At 39.8% G+C, this 12,785-nt stretch overlaps 1 protein-coding gene across 1 annotated transcript in view; it reads left to right on the forward strand.

Moving 5' to 3' along the window:
- Positions 1-11,549: 11,549 nt before the first annotated feature.
- MON2 (MON2 regulator of endosome-to-Golgi trafficking) overlaps positions 11,550-12,785 on the forward strand; it is a 102,502-nt gene continuing 101,266 nt past the window's right edge. The window contains exon 1 of the mRNA XM_019654742.1: positions 11,550-12,061. Coding sequence (XP_019510287.1) covers positions 11,951-12,061 — 111 coding nt within the window. The 5' untranslated portion in view covers positions 11,550-11,950. The remainder of the gene's footprint in view (positions 12,062-12,785) is intronic.

Here is a 12,785-nt window from a genome sequence, read left to right on the forward strand (position 1 = left end):
TTTATCTATGCTTCAATTCTAAATGATAGCCTTCCTGGGTAGAGTAATCTTGGTTGTAGGTCCTTGATTTTCATCATGTTTAATATTTTGTGTCAATCTCTTCTGGCCTGCAAGTTTCTGTTGAGAAATCAGCTGACAATATTATGGAAGTTCCCTTATGAGTTACTAGTTGCCTTTCTCTTACTGCTTTTAAGAGTCTTTCTTTGTCTTTAACCCTTTGCCATTTTAATTCTAATGTGTCTTGGTGTGGGCCTGTTTAGGTTCATCCTATTTGGGACTCTCTGCACTTTCTGGACTTGTATGTCTGTTTCCTTTGCCAGGTTAGGAAACTTTTCATTCATTATTTCTTCAAATAGGTTCTCAGAGCCTTGCCTTCTCTCTTCTCCTTGGGTATCTCTATGAATGTTGTTACGTTTAATGTTTCCCAGAGGTCTCTTAAACTATCCTCATTTTTTTTTATTCATTTATTCTTTTTGCTGTCCCAATTGGGTGTTTTCTGCTACCTTGTCTTCCAAATCACTGATTCGATCCTCTGCTTCATCTAGTCTGCTGGTGATTCCTTCTAGTGGATTCTTCATTTCAGTTATTGTATTATTTACTTCTGACTGGTTCTTTTTTTATGGCTTTTGTGCCCTTCTTTGTGCTTACTATCTCTTTGTTGAAGTGTTAATGGGAAGGTGGAGGTACAGGAACCCTCATGTGCTGCTGGTGAAAGATGAGATTCGTTTACCCATCCTGTAAAGCAATCTGGAAGTTCACAGTTTAAATACATATATTCTTAGGTATATGAATATATATAGTCTAAATATATATGTAAATTACATTTATATATTTATAGTATATAGTATAATATATAATTTGTATAAACATATATTTATACATAGATAGATTACATTTATATATTCAAAAAAAAAGATTCCTGACTTTGTTCATTTGCCTTTCAATGTTTTCAAAGAATGTCCTCAACTTAGCTGCTTTTCCATTTTGAGAGAGTTCGGAGTTAGGCAAAACAAAGGCAATTGTGTTGTGTCAATCCTTCAGGGAACTCCCAGATAGATCATAGCAGACAAACACAACTGGTTGGGAACAAGGTCCACTTTACTCTCTCCAGTACCAGGTGCTCACACCAGGCAGTGAACTGCCATCTAGAAGACACACAGCTATGCTGGGGAGGAGAGTGGGGCAAGACTAAATAAAAATACCACACACCTCTCCCAATGGATTAAGTCACTTTTTCCTTGATTCAGTGTTCTCTTGGTTGCTGTACCTCTTTGACTATTTCCAGAGTTCTGGCAAAGTTGATTCTGAGAGTTTTATTCACTGTTTTGGTACTTCTGTGGAGGGATGTGCCCTTGAAGCTCCCTACTCCACCATTTGACTAATGTCTGGACTCGTCAATAATTTAAATAAAAATAAAACCAGGTGCCCACAAATGTCTTAAAATGAAAATGAGCAATATTTAGTGCACACACGTAGTGAGGGAAAATAATCACTGGCTATTCTTGGCCTGTATTAGGAGGACATGGAGCGCCTGCTTTTTGAGTACTAGTCATATTGCAAGCAATGTGCTAGGAATTTTATGTTCATTATATCATCAGTGACTAGCTTGGGTCATCCGTGGCCTGGGGCATTTCTGTAAAACAAGCAGGTTAGATGATCTCTAACATCCTTTCTAGCTGTAATCCCTTATAACTCTACAAAGATCTTCCTTTGTGTTTTGAAATGGATCAGAATATATGTACCATTAAAACTGATATATCAGGAAAAAAAAGAAAATATCAACTGCTGAGAAATAAATGCAGTGCTCTACCTGTTGCTACTGATGATGGTCCTGAAGATGGGGTTTTTAGATGTAGGTCTGGCTAACGGTAGAGGCAGACTTAAAAAGCAGGCAACTGGGAAATGGGACTGTTGAGGGAAGGGAACCAATAAAACATTAAATCCTGTCTTTAAAACCTTTTTTCCCCTGTTGTTTGTGCAGAGCAGATAACATGCTCTGCTTGTTACTGAAAACTGGAGGTGAGAGAACTGGGAGAAGATGGAGGGAGAGGGGAGTTAGATAACAAAAGTCATCTATTACTGCACAAAAAATAACCAAGTCTTAGTCAAGAATCTACATTATTTTCGTTGATTTCAAGAAGAATTCTTGGTTGTTACTCAAGTTATATTTCAAAGACTTGAGCCATTTACTTTTGGCACAAACCTGTTGTTTTTATAATGGCCAGGTATTTTTACCTGGTCTTAAAATCTCATCCTTTACTCAATCACTCATTCACTCACTCACTCAACAAATATTTCTTGAGGGAAGGGAGCAGCTGTTTGGGAAAAGATGTACGGTGGCAGGTCCGTAGCAGCCCGCTCCTCTACCAGGTTTATCCCAGTCTTCTCTGAGTGAGCAGGTTGCCGAGTGTGTATATCCTAGTCCCTTATTTTGTTTTCCTTTGCTTGAATGCTTGTCTTGATAACTTTCTCAGTACCTTTAGTCTATGATTGATGACAAGATTCCATTTAACTAAAACAAATGTTTATTGAAGCTCCATATATTTATGCCAGTTGCCAGAAGTACAGCTATGAGTAACACAAAGGCATTTCCACTGAAAAGCGTATAGTATGGCACAGAGACATAAAAATAACCTTACAATTCCATGGGATATACGTTATTCCCCACAGGGAAATGCATTGAGTCTTATGTTCTTTGTTTCTAAACAAATAATCTGAAAGGAAGGTTCTAATCAATAAGATGTTCAGGAAATAGATTAAGGGAAGAGACAAGCCTCACGCTTCACTAGATCTTTTATGAGACAACTTGTCACTTCTGAAATACACGTGAAGTCGGAGCCCAAGTTTTAGAGTCAAACACCTGAGAGGAAATTCTGACTCACCACTTCCTGGTCAGAAGACCTTTAGTGAGTGAATCAATCTCTTTGAGCCTGAGTTTCCTCATCTGTAAAGTAGAAACCATAATTCCTAATTCCCAGGACTTTTTGCAAAGGTTAAATTAAATGAGATAGTAAATGCATTCAGTGTACAGCCTCCCATACAGCTGCTCCATAAATAAATGGTAACTATTTATCTCTCTTTAGACTTAGAGGAGGATTTATTAGACAAACCTAGTCAGAAAGCTGCTTTGCATAGACCACTTCTCTCCTGATTTTTCCAGTTAGGAAATATTGAGCTAAACCAACTTGATTTCCTCTGGCTTCATGGGACATGTCTTTCAACTCTAAAGCACATTTTGAGATGTGTAGTCAAGCAGCTCGACACCGATGTGTTAACTGCATTGATAGGGCTAATCAGGAAGGATGAGAATAGGAAACTACATGTGCCCTTTTGGTTAGAGAGCAGTAGGTTGAGAAGTGGGAAGAACCAGCCAAAAGAGAACAGATTAAATGGCAGCCATAGGAAGAAGTCTAGACAAGGAGGTGGCATTTGATACCCTAGAGCAGATTAATAAGCAACAGATGATATTAATATTCAGGATGGATAATTGCCTTCAAGAAGATCCAGCCAGAGGAACTGGTTGTTCAGCCATGAGGGCAGACACAGCTCCTAGATACGAGGGCTTAAGTGCAGACAATATTCTGAGATCCAGACAGGTGGACATGCCATGAGCCTGGGGTTCAGGGATTAATTCAGTCTGAGGAGATGTCTGGGAATTCATAAGAATAATCCCAGAGAATTGGGGGTACCACACATGTTAGGAGTCAGGGTTTCAAACACAGGGGAATAAAGCCGTGAAATAACTACCAGAACTGAAGCCAGATGCAGGGTTCCTCAACCTTAGCACTATTGACATTTTTGATTGGACAGTTCTTTTTTTTTTTTAACAAGTTCTGTGCTCAGTCAGTAGTTTTTGGACAATTCTTTTTTAGGGGGGCTGCTCTGTGCTTTGTAAAATATTTAGCATGAGTCTTGGCCTCTACCCACTTGGTGCCATTAGTGTGTCCTCCCCAGGTTGTGACAATCTAAAATATCTCCATACATTGCCGGATGTCCCAGTGCAGGGAGGAGCAGGGGATTGCCCCAGCTGAGAACTGCTGGGCTAGTGTGCCTGGTGAGAGGGCACTGCCCCAGCAGTGCAGGTGGGGATAAGAGGGTCTCAGGAATGAGATGCTCTAGAAGAGGTAATGAGTGACAGTGCCCAGTAACAGTGTAGTGAGCATGCTGTCCAGATCCCCGCTCCTTTTAGCATTTCCGTGTAACATGTCCTGCCTTCTCTGCTCCTCTTCTTTCAGCATTCTTTTGCCTCCAAAAGGCTGCCTTCGGGCTGTTGTAGTTTCTTTGCCCCACAGACAGAGAGCCAAAGGACCTTGGCAATGGCTGATGTGTGTGAGATAGCTCCCTTGCCTAGAGGGCTCCCTCATGTGTCCCTGCCCTCGCTGAAGCTTTTTGCCTGACGGGCCTCTTTCCACTTCCTGCTTCTCCCACTCTGTATTGGTTTCTCCTGGGAACTTGTCCTTAATAAATTACTTGTACACAAATCTCTCCTTAGGGCCTGCTCCCAGGGAAGCCAGCCTAATATTAGCCACTAAGGCTGGGGTCAAAGGACAGAGTCAGGTGTGCGGACCACGTCCAGAATGGCAGTTCAGAATGAAGATGATGAATAAGTCTGGCCGGAAGCCTCCATCAGTATGGCTTTCAGTGTGAGACATGGCAGTGAGAGAGGTGATTTAAAGGAGCTGGGAATGACTAGACAATGTGGTCTTGGTCTCAGGAGCAAGGTTGAAAGCAAAAATAAAGCACAAAGTCTTAAGGTGGTGTAAAAACCAACAGAATTATTAGGAAAAACACTTCTAAAATAAATATCTCCAAAGACTTCATCACAACCACAAAACGAAGGAGTCTTAATCCTCTGGACTCTGAAAATGCTGCAGGATTTCAATCTCTTCTGTAAGGTCGAAAGAACCTGGCAGATCTGTACACTACTGATCTGTACACTCCTTTGCTGGTTAAAACATTCTGTAAGCGGCTAGGAGTGGAGGACATCTACCAGGGGCGACTGTTGCTTGTGCTACTTCATAGCAGAATTATTTCTGTACCATTTGCACTCCAGTAGTGATTGATAACAGTGAGTTAGGGAAGGACCAGCTAAGAGAAGTTCTGTAGTTAAAGATGGCTAACTTGCTAAAAACCTCTTCCTTCATTGTAATTTCATTGTTAGTGCCATTTCACACAACACGAACCAAACTGTGATGTACCACATGTAAGAATAATTTTTATGTTCTGAAAGCAGTTACAATAAAGACAGAAAGTAAAATGTTTAAACATAATTTTGGAGCGTAACCATAAGAAACGTATAAGCTACTTATTCTTACATCTAGGAACATGGTATTTGAAATAATAAATTATATGTTCTCACTCGAATTGGTGTTTTGTAATCATTTTGCTATTCTGTAAAGAAATCATCACATTCTTCAATCAGTATATAATTTAGACAGGTAAGTTATAATTTTTAATTCTGAATATTAAAGCTTAAGGGATTCTTTGAGAATATATTTTAAGAAATACATAGACAGCATGTACCAAGAGGCATTAAAGACTAATCATTTCTGGACAGTGTAAGTAAAATTCTTTGAAAAAGAAAACTAAAAGTTAATTAATTTCAGGAAAAGTAATTCAGAGGTAGAAAATTAATGATGACAAAGGAAAAAATAACAGACTAACCAAAATAAATCTTAAAATTAAATTCATAGTAGCTATTAAGTTCAATAATTTTAATCTCCAAACATAAAAACTTTAACTTATAAATAATACATAAAATATATTTACTGATAAAAGTGGGTAAGAAAGCATTTCCAAACACATTTGCAAATAAAATTTCTTATTTGTTCATTCAACAGACAGGCAAATAAAATTTCTTATTTGTTCATTCAACAGACAAAGCATAGATGCCCACGTTCTGTACTATGTGAACTTCTTACCCTGACCACATAAACCAATCACCCTTGACTACTGTTTGAATCAGGGTTGTCCCATGCTCCAAGGACAGTTGATCTGTATTCTTTTGAGTGACTTAAGAGGTGGTCTGGTAAGAAGCATAGCAAAATCAGAATGCACCATCTAGATCTGATTTCCTGAACTACTTAGATTATTTTCCTTTAGATATTAGAATGTGATACATAAAGAGAAAGTTGTAGTTGGTAGGGTAGTGAGAGAATCTAAGCTGACACAGAGAAAGAAGAAAAGCAGAAGAGGCCATAAGGTAGCCGAAGACATGAGGAAGCAGAAGTTATGAGAAAGCAGAATCTCCGTACCTACAGAATTAGGAGTGAAGCAAATGGTTGGTAGAAGCAGGAGAAATCTTAGCAGAAACACAGAATAGATAGATGTGTCTTGGTAATACTTAAGCTAGCGGAGGGAGATGGAAGCAAGCAAAACACATCTGCTGCTGATATTAATTGAGCAGTTATAGATGCCAAAGGGTTTTCTAGTTCCCCAATGACGTTCTAGGCTCTGTGAAGCCAGCTTTTCCTATATTCCCATAAGGCCTGGCTCTGTGAAATTCCTATACCTCTTTTTTTTCTCATGCATTATTTCTTTGAACCCCAATTGCTCAAGGTATTTAAAAGAATCTAACTAGTACATCATGTAAAGGAGTTTGGACTTTAATATGAAAACAATAGAAAATCATAAAAGGGCTTCATATTTTCATTTTAGAAAGAGGACTCTGGGACCGTTGTGGAAAGTACATTGAAAATGGACTAGAGTAGAGGTAGGGATTATATTATGGAAACTGTTGTTTTTGAACCAGAGTAATGATGATGGGTTGAACCAAGCTAGTAAGAATGGAGAAAAGTGGATGAATGAATAGAATTTGATTCCCCTTAGATGTACTGGATGAGGGAGTAGGAAGTGTCAAGTTTGATTCTTTGTTTTCCAGTTTGAGCAACCAGATGGATGGTGGTGCTTTTCATGGAGAAAGGTAATGTATACACAGGACCAACTCCTTCCTGGGGAGGAGTGTTAGGTGCCAATGAGGCTTCCAGGTAAAGATGTCCAGTAGGCAGTAGAATAGTCATGTCTGGACCTCACGCAAAAGCTCTGGAGCTGTAAGATTGTGTGTATAAGGGCTTGATTTCATGATTTTCAGAGATATCTGGCAATGGTTTATTTTATTCCCATAGCCCTAACTTCAGGAACTTACTTGGATTAAGCTGTGTTAGCCTACGGAAGCTGAGAATAAAGGATCTGTTCATGTCTGAATATCCCCTGTACTGCACCTCAGCTATCACGTTATGCATTGTTTAACATGCGATTGATGAGCTACCTGGTCTAGGTGAGGTGATGTCTATAGAAGGCTATGTTTAGCACCAGTCTAGCTTTGTGTACCTAAGGTTAGGACTGGAAGGGGAAGTGAAGTTTCCACAAGGTCTGATGTTTTGTATTCCAGAAGATCTGAGTATTTGGGAGGTTTAGAAGCTTGCACTTTCATTTCTTAGCTGATATTGTATCTACATTCCTTTCTGTATTGCTTAGATAAGTGAATCCAAGTGGTGTCTCTGTTGTGGTATTTCTGGTAAGCTGCACATTTCTATTGGTATTTATCAATATAGGGTGATATCAATAGATTGGTGTTAATCGAGCCATTGGTGTGCATAACATCACTCCAGGAGAATAAATAAGAAGAAAAGAAAGCAGAGGATAGAATTCTAGAAAATACTAATATCTAAGGAGTAGGGGAACACAGAAAAGTCCAAGAAGAAAAAAAAAATGAATGATAGTGAAAACCGAGGGACTGAACAACTAGAATGGTACATTGAGTAATATTTATATTTCATCATTAAACTGAACAGATATTTCAGAATGATATTAGACAAGTTATGTTGTTACACATGAATACATGCTCATTGTTAGATATGTTTTCTTAAAGGTTCATAACAGAGGCTCAGAAAAAGACATGGGTTTCCTAATTTTCAAATAGAAGGTTAAAACTTGCTGGTAATTAAGTTGGTTTAGAAGTTAATAAAAAGACAGTGTGAGTGATGATTGCAAAGAGTTACCTTTACTACCTATTTAAAACATTTACTTAATAGTGAATGTGTGCCAGGCATTGTACTTTATCTGCAACAGCTCATTTAGATATTAGAACTACCCCAAGAGGAAAGCACCCATATTTTCTTTTTTTAAAGATGTGGAAACTGAAGATCAGAGAGGTTAAGTAATTTGTTAGAGTCACCTAAGTACTAATAGGGCAAAGACTCAAACTGAGGGCTTTTTTAGTTCAAAGACTGAGGCTTAAGTACTACTTGACAATGCTGTGAAAGCATTACTTAAGGTAATAAGAGATTAAATTTATCAGCATTTATTAATGTAATTTTCAATGAAGGGAAAATTTGTAGCCACAGATGACCATTTTACCAACATTTATAGGTGTGCTACAATTTTGAAAGCACTTCTTGAGGTATTTGAGAGCAATAATATGTATATTTGATAATCTGGGGTTGTTGGGGTTTTTTTTTGCTACTAAAAGAAAAATGATTCTATTTTGGAATGCTAACTCCTGAGTTTAACTCATTTCTTAACCTACATAACCAAAAATTATTTTTACCTCTGCTAACTTGCTTGATTTTGGCATAAAGCCATGCATTGTTTCTTGGACAGTACAATCTCTCTTTTCAAATTGTTATAGGTATTGTTTTTAGTTAATGAATTCCGATTGTATTCCCTCAACTATATATAAAAGAGATGTAAAAGACTCTAAGGAAGATGATTTTGAGTCAATCATGCCAAAGTTACTAATAATAAAAAAATTAAATTTCAAAAGAATAATTGGCCACATAGTGAAAGACAGTGGGCAGGAGCTTGATCCTAGATTACTGGGCCAATTATTACATCATTTTTAAAAGCTCCCTGGGACATCTCAAGAAAAATGTCTGCCACATATTCCACCTAAGCCTTTTTTTTCCCCCCCTAAATTCACAGCTTTTAATACAAAAAGCCTACACCATAGGAGCTGTCAAGTTTCCCATTAGTTGTGTAGTAGACACAAATGATCCAAATTACTGTTCTTGGAGTGCCCTACTATTACCTCATCTGTCACCTTCATCCAGCCTTGCTTTGCTTCTTCTCAGAAGGAAAAAAAATTATTTCGTTTACAAAGTACTGTGGTGTAAGTCCTTCTTATTTTACAGCCAAACATTGCCACCAACAGACAATCTCATAGTTCATTCTTCCATCCTGAAAAGGTGTCATCAGCTCAGTTGTCTGAAGGTGTTCATTTTTAAATCTCCCACCTGTACCCTGGTTCACCTTTCTTTGCTTCCTCATGCAAAATGTCTTGGGCAAAAACATACTGAGCTAGATCTTCAGAGCACAGATGATTTTCTGTTTACCTTTGTCTCACACATATATGGCACTTCAGACATAATGAAGGCTTTTATATAGGAGCCTAATGTAAGCATTAGAACTCTGCTTTTAGTCATATGCAAAAAAAATAGCCTGCTATCTGTCTCCATACACCAGAATTAACTCAAAATGGATCAAAGACCTAAACATAAGACCTGAAACAATAAATTGCATAGAAGAAAGCATAGGTACTGAACTTAGGGATGTTGATCTTGGAGAGGATTTTAAGAATTTGACTTCAAAGACAAGGGAAGTAAAAACAAAAATAAATGAATGAGATTATAGCAAACTAAAAAGCTTCTGCACAGCAAAAGAAACAATCAACAAAACAAAGAGGCAACAACCAAATGGAAGAAGATATCTGCAAACAGCACCTCCGATAAGGGGCTAATATCCAAAATATATAAAGAACTCAACAAAATATATAAAGAACTCTCTCTCCTCTCTCTCTCTCTCTCTCTCTCTCTCTCTCTCTCTCTCTCTATATATATATATATATATATATATATATATATATGCATGCAGAGGGCCTTAACAGACACTTCTCCCAAGGAGACAAATAAATGGCCAAAAGATATATGAAAAAATGCTCAGTTTCACTAGCTATAAGGGAAATACAAATCAAAACCACAATGAGATACCACCACACACCTGTTAGAATGGCTATTATCAACAAAACAATAAGTGTTGGAGAGGCTGTGGAGAAAAAGGAACCTCATACACTGCTGCTGGGAATTTAAATTGGTACAGCCACTATGGAAAACAGTATGGAGGTTCCTCAAAAAATTAAGACTAGAATAACCATACGACCCAGCAATCCCTGTCCTGGGTATCTACCCAAAAAATCTGAAAACATTTATCCATAAAGATATATGTACTCCTATGTTCATTGTAGCATTATTCACAGTGGCCCAGACATGGAAACAACCAAAGTGTCCTTCAATAGATGATTGGATAAAGATATGCTACATATATACAACGTAATATTACTCAGCCATAAGAAAAGATGAAATATTGTCATTTGCGACATCATGTATGGATCTTGAAATTATGCCAAGCGAAATAAGTCAGACAGAAAAAGTCAAGAACCATATGATTTCATTCATATGTGGGATATAAAACTAAAAGCAACAAACAAGACAAACAAGCAAAAACTCATAGACAGACAAAAGTATGGTGGGTACCAAAGAATAAGTGGGGGAGGCAGGACGGTAAAAGAGGGCAAAGGGGAGCAAATATATGGTGATGAAAGGGAACGGATTCTGGGTTCCACAATGAAATATATAGGTTACTATGTATTACAGAATTATACACTTGAAACATATAATGTTATTATCCACTATCACCCCAATAAATTTAATTTTAAAAGTGAGAAAAAATTAAAAACACAGAAAGGCAGAAATTATGGGGGAAAACCCTCTTCTTTCAGTAAGGTATTAATTCAACAAATATTTATTGGTCATCTACTATCGCCAAGCACAGTTCTAGGCACTCGAGATACAGCAGGGAAGAAAACAGGGAAAAAAATCCCACAGCTTCTGAAACTTTCATTTTAGCGGAAAAGCAGACAGGCGTTGAAGGGGATTGGTGAACTGTGGAATACTGGCTTCTACTTTGTGTGAAATAGAAAGCCAGTGGAAAGTCTGGAACAGAGGGCAGTTTTATTTCTCATTTTATAGGTTAGAAAAATAAGCGACTACTCCGCAGTTAAGTGCACCAGTACGCTTTGTACAACTCTGTGGAGAAATTGCCATTTAGGTGCTCAAAAGGGGGTAAAAAATTAACAGGAGGTAGGCGTTGATTTGGGGGTACTAGCCCAGGGATTCCAGGGGGCAGAAATGAAGAGGGATATCGCAAATGAAGATTAATCCAAAAGGAAACAAACTGTTTACACCGAAAAAAAATTTAACACAAACATACCCCAAGAGATACGCCAAGGAGTACTTGGGGCTCCGTTCAGACATTTGTCACCGAAAAGGAAGCCAATGTGGACGAGGCAAACGGTGCGCTAAGCCTACTCTGACGCCTGGAGTGGTGTCCAGGTAAGCGTCCTCGACCGTAACCGAGCCAGCTCCACTCGTGACCACGCCCCTGACCACGCCCCTCCGGCGGCTCACCCGTCCGGGTTGGCCGCGGCGGGGGCGGTGGCCTTGGTGCCCGGAAGTGCAGCTGACGTGTCCCGGCGGCGCTCGGAATTGTGGGCGACTCGGCTAATGGCGTCGGCGAATCTTGGGTGTTTGGGCAGCCAGCGCTGAAGCTTCTAGCCAGGTTGGCTGGTTGCGACCCGTGTGGCTGGGCCCCGCGGCAGCGGGAGGGACCTGCCCGCGTTGTGGGCTCCTCGGCCGGAGCCGGCGGGTCCTAGCGGGGCGGACCGACTGCGGGGGGCGCCTCGGAGAGGAGCCGGGGGAGTTGCGAGAGGCTGCGGGGGGCGCTCGGGCACGCTCCGAGTTAGCAGCTCAGGCCTGGCTGAGTCCCCGCGGAGCCCAACAGGAGGGCTCCGGAAGGGCCAGAAGCTCCAAGGAGGGTGCTACTGTCGCCCCAAGGAGCTGACAGTGCCGGAGTTCGTTTGCGCCGCTCAGAAATTGGCTTTGAAGCTTGGTGGATCATGTCTGGCACCAACAGCCCCGAGGCTGTGAAGAAGCTGCTGGAGAATATGCAGAGCGACCTACGGGCCTTGTCCCTGGAATGCAAGAAGAAATTTCCACCTGTCAAGGAGGTAGGCTTTGGGTGACGTTGGGACAAGGCACGGTGAGCGTGTCTGGTCCTGTTAGACACAGTCCTTCACAGTCGCCCGCCAGCCCTAATTTTCATTTGGCCCTCTTCACCTTTCCAAATTTGCGAGTGGGTGGGTTGTTCCACATAGCACATTTTATAGTTTCCTTTGGAGAGGTTTGAGGGGCATTGATTTCTTCTACTCTCCTGTTCTCCGGAGTTAGGAATGAAGTTCGCGGTGTGAGCCGATTCAGCCTTCTCTGGCCTTTTCAAACTCGAAACTAGCCAAGCCAGAATTGGAAAACTTATTTTTGTTGCTTCTAAAAAGCTAATATCCATCGTTGTGGTGAAATCTATGCACCTCGCGCTTGTAGTATACATCACTCAGTTGGAAGTAGCTTTCCTTCTGGTCATGTTATGCTGCGTAACTCTATCAATCCCATGAAGTATTAATTATCAAGAGACACCTAACTTATGACTAATATTGAAGACTCACAGTAACCATGTTAAACCTTGATATGAGCAATACTGTAGTGGGAGGTTTGTGCTAGCAATACGTATATCTTAACCTCTGTGAGCTTCAGTTTTCTTTCAGATGTAAAATAGGGCTAAAGGGTGGATTTATTAGATTATGATGGGAATGTCGTCAGAGCAAAAAGGGTATTATTAAAGAGATTCAAGTTAATAATATAAACAAATTCTCCAAACGTTTCCCGAATTGAAGTTTT

Source organism: Hipposideros armiger, unplaced genomic scaffold (genome assembly GCF_001890085.2).
Source record: "Hipposideros armiger isolate ML-2016 unplaced genomic scaffold, ASM189008v1 scaffold_229, whole genome shotgun sequence".
NCBI lineage: Eukaryota > Metazoa > Chordata > Mammalia > Chiroptera > Hipposideridae > Hipposideros > Hipposideros armiger.